This window comes from Oncorhynchus clarkii, chromosome 16 (assembly GCF_045791955.1).
Source record: "Oncorhynchus clarkii lewisi isolate Uvic-CL-2024 chromosome 16, UVic_Ocla_1.0, whole genome shotgun sequence".
Classification (NCBI taxonomy): domain Eukaryota; kingdom Metazoa; phylum Chordata; class Actinopteri; order Salmoniformes; family Salmonidae; genus Oncorhynchus; species Oncorhynchus clarkii.
This window is the reverse complement of record NC_092162.1, coordinates 46,725,221-46,739,453: the sequence shown is the minus strand read 5'-3', so window position 1 is coordinate 46,739,453 and position 14,233 is coordinate 46,725,221. Positions and strand designations below refer to the sequence as shown.

General features: G+C 40.4%; 2 protein-coding genes across 14 annotated transcripts in view; both read left to right on the top strand.

The window, feature by feature from the left end:
- Positions 1–58: 58 nt before the first annotated feature.
- LOC139368604 (eukaryotic translation initiation factor 4E type 3-like) lies at positions 59–11,575 on the top strand. Its single transcript, XM_071107670.1, has 9 exons — positions 59–141; positions 283–396; positions 478–644; positions 7,485–7,557; positions 7,732–7,826; positions 8,134–8,194; positions 8,305–8,371; positions 9,882–10,037; positions 10,202–11,575. Exons 3-9 carry the CDS (start codon positions 481–483, stop codon positions 10,246–10,248), a joined length of 663 nt encoding a protein of 220 aa, XP_070963771.1. The 5' UTR covers positions 59–141; positions 283–396; positions 478–480; the 3' UTR covers positions 10,249–11,575.
- A 101-nt stretch (positions 11,576–11,676) lies between these two features.
- Positions 11,677–14,233, top strand: part of LOC139368602 (forkhead box protein P1-B-like) — a 31,450-nt gene continuing 28,893 nt past the window's right edge. For 8 of the 13 annotated variants that reach the window (XR_011626980.1, XR_011626979.1, XR_011626981.1 and 5 more), the window contains exon 1: positions 11,694–11,809. The gene's annotated coding sequence lies outside the window, so the exon portion shown is untranslated. Of the gene's footprint in view, positions 11,821–14,233 lie in introns of all 13 variants that reach the window. The other 5 variants (XR_011626982.1, XR_011626983.1, XM_071107665.1 and 2 more) reach the window with 3 other exon arrangements.

Below are 14,233 nucleotides of genomic sequence, written 5' to 3'. Positions count from 1 at the left end.
TTGACCTATCCTTAAACCCCCAAAACAAGGGAGCTAATCAAACATTCCGTAGTAAGGTATTATTAAGGATACGTTTATTGATATCCTTCATATGCACTGAAATTGAAAAATAAAGGGTACTGACCAACAATTGAAATTAAGGTATGTATAATGGGTCCCCTTTTGCATTTAAAAATTAAGGGAGATTTAAGAGGCCCTTTGTTTCATTTAAGGGGTCTTGGTATGTTTTAGGGGAAATTTGAGGTACATGTAATACTAATTTAAGGCAGTCCTGTTTCCTAGTGTGGATTTCGCCTGCCGTTTATGACAAGAACGTTTGGCCTGCAGACAGCTAGACGTCGTCGTTTTACTGATGTTGTGGCGCCAGACCGGTGAAGCTACGAATGAGTCAGCAAAGTAGGCACTTTACACCTATTTAATCAAAAGGTGAAACGAGATATTTTAAAAACAATCAAATCGATTATTTTTACAACCCAGGAAATGGCCGTTCCTGCTGTCCCAACCCTGCAGCTGAACAACACAGTTAGTCAAAACTCCGCTGAACGTAACATCCATATTGACGAAAGAGAATTGGAGAACATCACGAACAACGATGGAAACGGCACCCTCCCATTACATTCTCCGTGGACTTTTTGGCTTGATAGGTAAGCTCACCATTTTATCATTTCATGGACTTGGTGGTGATTAATTCTATGATTTGTTTTCATGGGATGAGTTTGTATGAATTCAACTGCATTTGGAATAGCTAGCTAGGAAGCCTTGCCAAAACAAAGGAGTCTTTCAAGTTGCAGACAGTGCATGGGTATAACGCCACAATAGTAACGTATATTATTATTATTACACTATAACCTGTGTTTTCGCAATCACTGTTTCTTATTCCTCGCGTGATATGGTGCCATGCAATGTACCATTGGTTAGAAAATGTTCTCAAAATCTCAGTCTTAGGCAGGCTATCAGCAGTTGTATTCATTGTAAAACTTCTGCTCACTGCTTCACTGACATTTAGCTAATATTATTCTATTATGGGAAGTGTACACGTGACCTGCTGGAACTGGACTTTGTCTATTTTTATCAACACTGTGAGTACTTGTATATGGGGCAAAGTTTGTTTATCTCTGCTATGTAACCGGTGTTAAGACCTTAGGTTGGGGAAAGCCTGAGGCCCTCAACACTGATTTGTTCAACAACAAAAAAAGTTTTTCCTGAATATAGGCCTAGGGATGAAATTATTTATTTTCAATCTCAAGACTAGAAGTTAAATCATAGGCTAGTCTGTTTTTGTTTAGGCTTCCACCATCCATTGACTCTGTAATGTGGATACCTTTTCTCTGTCTTGGTTTTCATTTAGACCTAGCTTTTAATTATTTTATTTTTTTACAGTTTAATAAAAAACTATGATGGATGTGGCGATGGTTTTGCCGATACAGATCTTTATTTTCATTGTGTTCTTATTGAAATTATGTATATCAATGTACACTATACAGTACCAGTCAAAAGTTTGGACACACCTACTCATTCAATGGTTTTTCTATATTTGTACTATTTTCTACATTGTAGAATAATAGTGAAGACATCAAAACTATGAAATAACACATATGGAATCATGTAGTAACCAAAAAAAATTTGAAACAATATGAGATTCTTCAAAGTAGCCACCCTTTGCCTTGATGACAGCTTTGCACACACTTGTCATTCTCTCCACCATCTTCACCTAGAATGCTATTCCAACAGTCTTGAAGTAGTTCCCATGTATGCTGAGCACTTGTTGGCTGCTTTTCCTTCACTCTGCGGTCCAACACATCCCAAACCATCTAAATTGGTTTGAGGTCGGGCAATTGTGGAGGCCAGGTCATCTGATGCAGCACTCCATCACTCTCCTTCTTGGTCAAATAGCCTTTACACAGCCTAGAGGTGTTTTGGATCGTTGTCCTGTTGAAAAACAAATGATAGTCCCACTAAGGGCAAACCAGATGGGATGGAGTATCACTGCAGAATGCTGTGGTAGCCATGCTGGTTAAGTGTGCCTTGAATTCTAAATGAATCACAGACCGTGTCACCAGCAAAGCACAATCACACCTCCTCCTCCATGCTTCACGGTGGGAACCACACATGGGGAGATCATCCGTTCACCTACTCCGCATCTCACAAAGACATAGCAGAAGGAACCAAAATCTCAAATTTGGGCTCCTCAGACCAAGGGACAGATTTCCACCGGTCTAATGTCCATTGCTTGTGTTTCTTTCCCCAAGCAAGTCTCTTCTTATTATTGGTGTTCCTAAGTAGTGGTTTCTTTGCAGCAATTCGACCATGAAGGCCTGATTCACGCAGTCTCCTCTGAACAGTTGATGTTGAGATGTGTCTGTTTCTTGAACTCTGTGACGTATTTATTTGGGCTGAAATTTCTGAGGCTGGTAACTCTAATGAACTTATCCTCTGCAGCAGAGGTAACTCTGGGTCTTCCTTTCCTGTGGCGGTCCTCATGAGAGCCAGTTTCATAGCGCTTGATGTTTTTTGTGACTGCACTTGAAGAAACTTTTGAAGTGATTGACTGACCTTCATGTCTTAAAGCAGCGGTGGCTAATTCCAGTCCTCGAGGGCCTGATTGGTGTCACAGTTTTGCTTCAGCTAACACGCATGACTCCAATAATCACCTAATCATGATCTTCAGTTTAGAATGCAGTTTGATTAATCAGCTGCGTTTGCTAGGGATGGAGAAAAAGTGTGAAACCAATCAGGCCCTTGAGGACTGGAGTTGCCCACCCCTGTCTTAAAGTAATGATGGACTGTCATTTATCTTAGCTTATTTGAGCTGTTCTTGCCATAATATGGACTTGGGTCTTTTTCCAAATAGTTATATCGTCTGTATACCACCCCTACCTTGTAACAACACAACCGATTGGCTCAAATGTATTAAGAAGGAAATACACTTTTAAAAAGGCACACCGGTAATTGAAATACATTCAAGGTGACTACCTCGTGAAGCTGGTCGAGAGAATGCCAAGAGTGTGCAAAGCTGTCCTCACGGCAAAGGGTGGCTACTTTGAAGAATCTAAAATATATTTTGGTTTATTTAACACTTTTTTTAGTTACTACATGATTCCATATGTGTTATTTCATAGTTTTGATGTCTTAACTATTATTCTACAATGTAGACAATAGTAAAAAATAAAGAAAAACCCTGGAATGAGTATGTGTGTCCAAACTTTTGACTGGTACTGTGCTGTGAAAAAGTATTTGCCCCTTTTCTGATTTTCTCCATTTTTTTCCATATTTTTCATACTGAAAGTTATCAGATCTTCAACCAAATCCTGATTCTAGATAAAGGGAACCTGTGTTTACCAATACTATGTCTGGTGAAAACCAAAAAACAAACTCTGCATTCCACAGTAAGAACCTCATACCAACGGCCAAGCATGTTGGTGGTAGTGTGATGGTTTGGGGATGCTTTGTAACTCAGAACCTGGTTGACTTGCCTTAGACGGAACCATGAATTCTGCTCTGTTTCAGAGGTTTCTACAGGAGAATGTCAGGCCATCCGTCTGTGAGCTGAAGTTGAAACGCAACTGGGTCAATGATCCAAAACACACAATCAAGTCCACATGAAAGTGGCTAGAAAGCAACACATTTTTAGAATGGCCTAGTAAAAGTCCAGACCTAATCCTAATTGAGATGATGTGGCAGGACTTGAAACGAGTAGTTCATGCATGAAAACCCACAAATGTTGCTGAGTTAAAGCAGTTCTGCATGGAAGAGTGGACCAAACTTCCTCCACAGCAATGTGAGAGACTGATTAACAACTACAGGAAGCTTTTGGTTGGAGTCATTGTAGCTAAAGGTGGCAAAACCAGTTATTGAATGTAAGGGGGTAATTACATTGGCATTGGGTGTTACATAACTTTGTTTATGAAATAAGTAAGTCATTGTTGTGTCATTTGTTCACTCAGGTTCCCTTTATCTAATGTTAGGTTTTGGTTGAAGATCTGATAACATTCAGTATACAAAATATGCAAAAGTAGAGATTATTAGAAAGTGGGCAAATATGTTTTTACAGCATAGTATGTGGACACCCATTCAAATGAGAAGATTTGGCTATTTCAGCCACACCTGTTGCTGACAGGTGTATAAAATCGAGCATGCTAGCATGCAATCTCCATAGACAAACATTGGAAGTAGAATGGCCTTACTGAAGAGCTCAGTGACTTTCAACGTGGCGATGCCACCTTTCCAACAGGTCAGTTTGTCAAATTTCTGCCCTGCTAGAGCTGCCTGGGTCAACTGTAAGTGCTGTTATTGTGAAGTGGAAACATCTAGGAGCAACAACGGCTCAGCTGCGAAGTGGTAGGCCACACAAGCTCACAGAACGTCACACAAGCAACGTTGAAATTCACTGTCTGGGTTAGCACCACCTCGGGCTCCTGTGGTGGTGGAGAATTTTGTGGGCTATACTCAGACTTGCCTCAGTGTAGTAGGTTGGTGGTCTGCGGATATCCCTTTAGTGGTGTGGGGGCTGTGCTTTTCCAAAGTGGGTGGGGTTATATCCTGCCAGATTGGCCCTGTCCAGGTGTAACGGATGTGAAACGGCTAGCTTAGTTAGCGGTGCGCGCTAAATAGCGTTTCAATCAGTGACGTCACTTGCTCTGAGACCTTGAAGTAGTAGTTCCCCTTGCTCTGCAAGGGCCACGGCTTTTGTGGAGCGATGGGTAAAGATGCTTCGTGGGTGACTGTTGTTGATGTGTGCAGAGGGTCCCTGGTTCGCGCCCGGGTATGGGCGAGGGAACGGTCTAAAGTTATACTGTTACACAGGGGTGTTGTCGAACGAGGAACCCTTACCTCTTCACCGGACGTGCTACCTTGTCCCAGACCTACTATTTTCTACTCTCTCTCTCTCTCTACCGCACCTGTTATCTCGAACTCTGAATGCTCGGCTATGAAAAGACAACTGACATTTACTCCTGAGGTGCTGACCTGTTGCACCTTCTACAACCACTGCGATTATTATTATTTGACCCTGCTGGTCATCTATGAACGTTTGAACATCTTGACCATGTACAGTGGCAAGAAAAGTATGTGAACACTTTGGAAATACCTGGATTTCTGCATAAATCATTGAGGGAACAACAATAGAATAGACAAACACAGTTTGCTTAAACTAATAACACACAAACAATTATACGTTTTCATGTCTTTATTGAACACACCGTGTAAACATTCACAGTGCAGGGTGGGAAAAGTATGTGAACCCTTGGATTTAATAACTGGTTGACCCTCCTTCGGCAGCAATAACCGCAACCGTAAACGTTTTCTGCAGTTGCGGATCAGACCTGAAGGATCAGGAGGAATTATGGACCATTCCTCTTTGCAAAACTGTTTGAGTTCAGCAATATTATTGATGTCTGGTGTGAACCTCTCTCTTGAGGTCATGCTACACATCTCAATCGGGTTGAGGTCAGGACTCTGACTGGGCCACTTCAGAAGGTGTATTTTCTTCTGTTGAAGCCATTCTGTTGTTGATTTACTTCTGTGTTTTGGGTTGTTGTCCTGTTGCATCACCCCAACTTCTGTTGAGCTTCAATTGGCGGACACATACGTAGCCTAACATTCTCCTGCAAAATGTATTGATAAACTTGGGAATTAATTTTTCCGTCAACGATAGCAAGCTGTCCAGGCCCTGAGGCAGCAAAGCAGCCCAAACCATGATGCTCCATCCATCATACTTTACAGTTGGGATGAAGTTTTGATGTTGGTCTGCTGTGCCTTTTTCTTCTCCACACATAGTGTTGTGTGTTCCTTCCAAACAACTCAACTGTAGTTTCGTCTGTCCACAGAATATTTTGCCAGTAGCGCTGTGGAGCATCCAGGTGCACTTTTGCAAACTTCAGATGTGCAGCAATGTTTTTTTGGACAGCAATGGCTTCTTCTGTGGTGTCCTCCCATGAACACCATTCTGTTTAGTGTTTTGCATATCATAGACTCGTCAACAGAGATGTTAGCATGTTCCAGAGATTTCTGTAAGTCTTTAGCTGACTCTCTAGGATTCTTCTTAAACAAAATGTTTGAGTGTTTTTCATAGCGCAAGACAGCTCTAACCAACGTCTCCAATCTCGTCTCATTGATTGGACTCCAGGTTAGCTGACTCCTGACCAATTAGCTTTTGGAGAAGTTAATAGCCTAGGGGTTCACATGCTTTTTCTAACCTACACTGGGAATGTTTAAATTATGTATTCAATAAAGACAAGAAAAATACAATAATTTGTGTGTTATTAGTTTAAGCACACTATGTTTGTCTATTGTTGTGACTTAGATGTAGATCAGATCAAATTTGATCACCAATTAATGCAAAAATCCAGGTGTTTCTAAAGGGTTCACATACTTTTTCTTGCCACTGTACTGTTATAATCTCCACCCGGCACATCCAGAAGAGGACTGACCACCCCTCAGAACCTGGTTCCTCTCTAGGTTTCTTCCTAGGTTCCTGCCTTTTGAGATTTTTCCAGCCACCGTGCTCCTACATCTGCATTGCTTGCTGTTTGGGTTTTTAGGCTGGGTTTCTGTACAGCACTTTGTGACATCTGCTGATGTAAAAGGGGCTTTATAAATACATTTGATTGATTGTGAGCGTTGAGTGCTCCTGTCCAACACTTATTACTGAGTTCCAAACTGCCCCTGGAAGCAACGTCAGTACAAGAACTGTTCGCCGGTAGCTTCATGAAATGGGTTTCCATTTCAGTGGAAAACACTTCACCATTTGGCAGTTTGATGGACGAATCGGGGTTTGGCGGATGCCAAGAGAACGCTACCTGCTCGAATGCATAGTGCCAACTGTACATTTTGGTGGAGGAGGAATAATGGTCTGGGGCTGTTCATGGTTCGGGATAGGCCCCATAGTTCCAGTGAAGGGAAATCTTAACACTGCAGCATACAATGAATGACATTCTATACGATTTTGTGCTTTAAACTTGTGGCAACAGTTTAGGCAAAGCCCTTTCCTGTTTCAGCATGACAATGGATGCAAGTCCCCGCAGCAATGTTCCAACATCTGGTGGTAAATGAAAGCCTTCCCAGAAGAGTGGAGGCTGTTGAGGCATCAAAGGGGGGACAAACTCCATATTAATGTCTGTGATTTTTGGAATGAGATGTTTGATGAGCAGGTGACCACATACTTTTGGTCATGTAGTGTACGTCTCTGGCCAAGAGAGAAGGCAGTCAACTTTAAAGGGGTCAGTCAGTCTTGTTTACTGCTGGGCTAGAGTTCTGTGGAAAGGGGTTGACACCAGATCTTCTCCGACCTGGCTGCTTTGAGCACAACCTCTGCTCACTGAGATATCTAGTAAAGCCTGTTCACAGAGTGGGGGAACTGCTGTACCAAGGCTTGCTATAGATACAAAAACAAAACAGGTTATTTTAGGACTGCTAGATCATGCCAGATGCAGAGTTCTATATAGATTAAATTAGATATTGATGTTTTGTTTGGATCTTTCCTCCAGATCTTTACCAGGAACAACCGCAGCAGAATGTGAATCAGGTCTGAAAAAAATCTACACTGTGCAAACAGTTCAGGTAAGCTCTCTGTGTTAGTAAGCTCTCTGTGTTAGTTGACAGGTTTAAGATAATTGCCACATCATAAATCATGATAAATGCACATGTTTCTCAATAATAATGGCGTAATAAAGGCAACACTAGGATTTTGATAATCATGGTAAAGATATAATTTTTTCCTCATTTTTTTCATAGAGCTTTTGGAGCGTGTACAACAATATACCTGGAGTTTCCAGTTTACCACTGAGATGTAGCTATCACTTAATGAGAGGAGAGAGAAGACCACTCTGGTAAGACTAAATAATCAAATTAATACAAACACATAGGTCTATTTTTTTTTTTTACCTTTATTTAACCAGGCAAGTCAGTTAAGAACAAATTCTTATTTTCAATGACGGCCTAGGAACAGTGGGTTAACTGCCTGTTCAGGGGCAGAACGACAGATTTGTACCTTGTCAGCTCGGGGGTTTGAACTTGCAACCTTCCGGTTACAAGTCCACTGCTCTAACCACTAGGCTACCCTGTGTAATTATATATGTAAATGGTATTAACTTTCATTTAGTCTCTGTCTTGCTATGCATTTTCCATTACATTCAGGGAAGAAGAGAGTAATGCAAAGGGGGGAGTTTGGAAAATGAAAGTACCCAAAGAAAGCACTGTAAGTACAATAAAGGTAATATGTTATGTTTTAATCATTCATACCATATGTATGTTTGTTGAGTAAATGTGTGTACTGGTAACATACTCAATGTGTCTTCATTTCCCCAGCCTGCTGTATGGAAGGAGTTACTGTTAGCCACTATTGGGGAGCAATTCACTGATTACTGTGCTTCGGGTAAGTGTGAAGAGAGAGTGAATCGTGTGCAGTGTCTTTCAGACTCCAACTGTGGGTTTTGGTCTACATGGTCTTTTGTCAGCTTGTACAGCATTGAAGAATTAGTCAGTGATCACCAACGACGATGAGGCAGCCTATAGGGAGGAGGTCCGAGACCTAGCAGTGTGGTGCCAGGACAACAACCTCTCCCTCAACGTCAGCAAGACAAAGGAGCTGATCGTGGACTACAGGAAACAGAGAAGCGAGTACGCCCCCATCCACATCAATAGAGCTGTAGTGGAGCAGGTCGAGAGCTTAACATTTCTCTGTGTCCACATCACTAAGGAATTAACATGGTCCACACAGCTATGAAGAGGATACGACAGCGCCTCTAACCCCCTCAGCACCCCCTGGAAAATAAAAAAAAATATTTATTTTTTTCTTCACAAAAGTAGTGCACTGGGACTTTACTAGTCCTGTTTTAGCGGACCGATATAGCCGTCTGCAGGCAATTTTTGTTGTTGTTTCTGCCACATAGGACCTCTGTACCCCAGGTGGTAGAGAGGTCCTGGCCACGCCACCTAAGCCATAGACTGTGCTGTCTGCTACCGCATGACAAGTGGTACCAGTGCACCAAGTCTGGAACCAACAGGACCCTGAACAGCTTCTACCCCCAAGCCATAAGACTGCTAAACCACAGCTAACCAAATGGCTACCCAGACGGCTACCCAGACTACTTTCATTCCCCCTTCTTTGCACCAACTCTCTTGCACTGACTCCGTGCACACACACTGGACTCTACCCACACATTCACACATACTTACACTGACACCCCAACACACACTACATACACCCACACACCAGTGGAGGCTGCTGAGGGGAGGACGGCTCATAATAATGTCTGGAATGGAGCGATTGGAATGGCATTAAACACATGGAAACTATGTGGCTGATGCATTTGATACCATTTCACTAATTCCGCTCTGGCCATTACCATGAGTCCGTCCTCCCCAATTAAGGTGCCACCAACCTCCTGTGCCATACACACATAACACATGCACACTGACGTCATACACACTCACACACACGCTTTCACACTCAGCACATACGCTGCTGCTACTGTCTTATCTATCCTGTTGCCTAGTCACTTTACCCCTACCTTTATGTACATAGCTACCTCAATTACCTCTTACCCCTGCACATCGACTTGGTACTGGTACTCCCTGTATATAGCCATGTTATTTTAGTTGTTATTCACTGTGTATATATTCCTTGTCTCTATTTCCCCCCCAAATTGGTATCTTTAACTCTGCATTTTTGGAAAAGGACCTGTAAGTAGGCATTTCACTGTTAGTATACATGTGACAAATACAATTTGATTTGAGTCAACCATACAGAAGAAGTCTGAAATGCCATGAACATCCTGTCATAAAGAAAAACACAATGTTCTGTCCCTTGTAAAGTTGTACCTCAAAATGGAAGGGTATTGATGTATTTATCTGAAATATTTTATTCTCTGGTTGTGTTTCAGAGGATGAGGTGGTTGGTGTTAGTGTCAGCATACGAGACAGAGAAGATGTTGTCCAAATCTGGAATGGAATTGCCTCGTTTGCTAATGAAGCAAACGTCCTAGGACGGATCTATGAACTTCTTCCACAGATAACTTTTAAGGCAGTATTTTATAAGCGTGAGTACTTTCTACCTTGTATGACATTCACATGTCATGATAAAAACAAGTAGACGAGAGTACATGCTAATTCACTCCATCAAAAACAACTTTACTCTTCACATACTGTTGTCATGTGTCTGATGAGTGAGCCTATTGATAACTCATGTTTATTTCTATTTTAGCACATGAGGAGCATCATGCCTTCGAAGGAGGTCGCCCAAGACATTAGCACGCTTTGCACATTTTACACTTTGTTGTTTTTGGTCTTCGAAATGGACTGAATTATCCCCTAATCTGAGCTCTACTGTCTTTTGTAAATGTGTTATACAATTACTTCAGTTTGGGCAGACAGAAAATATAATAGCTGGGGCTTCATTTTAGGATGACTGATAGACATGTACTTTAGTGTTTGTTTTTTATACAAAGATATTTAGCTAAAACTGAAGAGGACAATAGTTGATAATGTATTCATATTTGTTTTTACCACATTTGATCTCAACAGTGCAATTTTACCAGAGCCTTTTATTTGTTATCACGGGTTCCAGATCTCACAATATATGTTCAGTATGTAAGGGATTTACATTGTTACCTTATTCTAGAATGAATGAAGAGTATTTTCCTCAAGACAGTAATATTCATATGGTTTTATGCAAAAATGTTGCACATTCTCAATGTTTTTTTGTTTGGTAGTTTTTGTTGTTTTTTGGGGTTAGGGGAAAGAAAGCTGTTAACTGTTACTTGTTGTTGGATTTGTAAAGTGACACCAACTTTTGTACAAAAACTAAATCAGAAAATGTTACTAGAAAAAAATATATGCAGTAGTTTACCCAGAGTGTTTTTGTAATAGCGGTGGATCATGGACAAACACACTCAATATTGTTTTTTCCGAAATGCACAAGCCTTTTTCATTTTTACTATAATTAACAGGATCTCTATTACTGTTTCTTCAGTTCACTGAGGCTAATTTCTAAGTTGTGCGTGCACATGTTTATTATAAGCTCCACGAAAGGGATTTGATCAAGAAATATCACATTTATATCATGAATATTATTCTCATTAAAGTCCTACAAACTTTAAAAGAAACCCTTCTTAAAATAAATAAAAATGTATGCTGTATGAACCGTGCTTTGAGTTGAATGAGTACTTCTCTTTACCAAAACCCTTTCTTAACCCTCAGTGGTGTGAGAGTGCATATTCCCTGCCAAGCATTTATGTTTTGTAACCTTGTAATTGTTATCAGATGTCATCTCTGTAGTTGATGAATGTCCTTCCCTGTGACTCAGGTCATCCATGTTCAAACACCAAGATTGATTAGTCTCCTAGAGAGAAACAAATAATCTTACAGACTGTATAGCTGGGTATTGTTGCTGTTTTTAATGAAAGTATTTGTTTTAGTAAGATGAGATCTCAACTGAGTCTTTGGAATGGTGCCTTGTGTTCCCCTAGGGTTTCGTTCTTGAATGTTGTTTATTTTCAACATATTGAACCAGTCAAAATGTAAAATAAATATTTTTGCTGATTTTGATATATGAAAAAATAAAAATGCAAAACATGTATTTATGGTCTCTTGTGCTGTTTTTGTTTTGTTTGCTTTTTAATCAGGGGACTGTGATGTCATCATGGTCTCGTCATGAACAAACGCCCAACTGCACTGTCTAGTGACAGTGTCCACTCCTGCTGATCCGAGTTGAGTAAACGTTAGCTTGTTGCTGAGGGAGTCTGTCAATCGCTTCTTATCTTGTTCAACGAGTCGTGCCAAATAGTAGCACATGCTACAAATTGATGCCCTGGTAAGTTAAATGTATGCTTGCTACCGTAATTACATGAATTTGCTTTTGGATAGCTAATTACATTTGTTTATCTCGTTAACCTAGCTAGCCAACATTAGCGGTAAACAACAACAACCCCATTGTTGTTTAGATACCTACTGTAACTAGCTGGCTAATGACTGTCTAGCTAAATAACAACGATGGGGTTTATTTTAACAGCTAACAAACCACTATTTCTCAAGTGCAGTAGCTAACTAATTCTAATGTTGTTCGATAATAGGCTAGACACATGACATTTTTAACAACGCTTTTTAAAAACGACTTCATTGCATCCGCCGTGAAGCCCAGTTTCTTAAATGACCACATGTCCCAACTGCTTGCCGCAGTTTTGAAATGATCGCGAAAAAACAGGCCTTATTTTAGTTCTATTGAGCACGGTGGCACCAACTCGTCTTCCAAACGTTCTATTCCCAGCCCATTCTTCTACGTCACAAGGCCTGCTTCTCTATTGTTATTAAACAAGGTTACGGTTACTTAGTGAGTAAACTCAATGTTCGCCTCGGCACACTTTGTTGTGTGACCTACAGTGCTAAACGATGGCTGGCGCAGAGCCGTTAAACATTTTCTGGTCATGGTTAACCATAATTACGTTCAGAAAAATGTGTAAACCTAAACAAAACGCATGTCACTGGCCTCTTTTTCAAGATGTAGCTGATTTAAACAGCCAGAATACATTTTTAATTAAGAAATAACTTTTTTTAACGATTTGTTGTTTCTAAATGGCTGCTGGGTAATTTGATATGCGTCGAAATCTGTTTGTTAATAGGCATCGAATGCTGCGCAAGTTCATGGAATTGCAAACTAAATGGATAGGTATAGCTCATTGATTTATAGATCTGATGCAGTTGCTACCTCAGATTGAGCCTATCAAGTGTCACGAAGGAGTTATGTAGTACCCACAGAAGGCCACAGGGAGGAGCAAGAGAGCTACAAACAATACTGTTTTTTTTTTGCCTTAAAAACCCTAGGTATAACCTATTTTAGCTTTAACCCTAGTTCTTGGGTAGGGTAGCCTAGAACACTTAAACTATTTTTGTAATTATATTATGTTAGTAAATACCATTATAGTACTAAATATAATTTTGATTGTTATGTATTCAGATATGTATTATTGCAAGGCAGAACACTTGATAAACAAGCCACATTTTATTTTTCAAATGTGGTTTGAACTGGATGTGACCTAGTAACCTAAATGTGAAAGTCCAGCAATTGGCTGGGATAGGTGGGGCAGGTTTGAGACTGATTTTAGGAATTAATAAGAAAAATACACTGTATTTCTCATCTGCTTCACCAATGTACTTTATGTGAATTAATACATTTTAATTGCAAAATATTTAAAGATGACAGCATAAGACCACAAAGCTTCAATTATAGGCTATAGTGTAACGGATGTGAAACGGCTAGCTTAGTTAGCGGTGGTACGCGCTAAATAGCGTTTCAATCGGTGACGTCACTTGCGCTGAGACCTTGAACTAGTAGTTCCCCTTGCTCTGCAAGGGCCGCGGCTTTTGTGGAGCGATGGGTAACGATGCTTCGAGGGTGACTGTTGTTGACTGTTGTTGATGTGTGCACAGCCCGGGTATGGGCGAGGGGACGGTCTAAAGTTATACTGTTACAATAGCAGCAAAATGATTGACATAAAATGGCATGCAACCAAAGACTATATGTCCCATGATTTTCTAAAATGGTCACTCATTACTTTACAGGTAGCTCTTTATGTTGTATTAGGCCTGTGTTGCTTTTGGGAGATGTACTAGGAAATTACGTTTTTTTTCGACCAGAGGCGACTGAATTAACGTTCAGGCTTATTGATAATTGTTACAGTAATGAAGTATAATTTCAAAACATGAGCATAAAAACACGTAATAATAAACATGAATCATCATTATATTACTTCACAGTAATCTGTAAATGCCTTATCAGCCCTTCCTCTTGAGTTAGTAGTGTGGAAAGGGACGGATGGATGACATTATCTGCGAAAGTAACACACTCTTAACATATAAACACAGACACTGGACACAGACACTAAAAAGTAGCTTTTTTTAAATGATAAACTCAGCAAAAAAAAGAAACGTCCCCTTTTCAGGACCCTGTCTTTCAAAGATAATTAGTAAAAATCCAAATAACTTCACAGATCTTCATTGTGAAGGGTTTAAACACTGTTTCCCATGCTTGTTCAATGAACCATAAACAATTCATGCACCTGTGGAATGGTCGTTAAGACACTAACAGCTTACAGACGGTAGGCAATTAAGGTCACAGTTATGAAAACTTAGGACACTAAAGAGGCCTTTCTACTGACTCAGAAAAACACCAAAAGAAAGAATCCCAGGGTCTCTGCTCATCTGCGTGAACGTGCCTTAAGCATGCTGCAAGGAGGCATGA

What these genes read in the sequence shown, in the direction of transcription:
- LOC139368604 (XM_071107670.1), top strand. Translation starts at nt 481, where the DNA reads ATGGCCGTTCCTGCTGTCCCAACCCTGCAGCTGAACAACACAGTTAGT. An exon ending in CACTGATTACTGTGCTTCGG is followed by an intron (nt 8,372 to 9,881) that starts GTAAGTGTGAAG and finishes GTTGTGTTTCAG; the next exon opens with AGGATGAGGTGGTTGGTGTT. An exon ending in TAAGGCAGTATTTTATAAGC is followed by an intron (nt 10,038 to 10,201) that starts GTGAGTACTTTC and finishes TTTCTATTTTAG; the next exon opens with CACATGAGGAGCATCATGCC.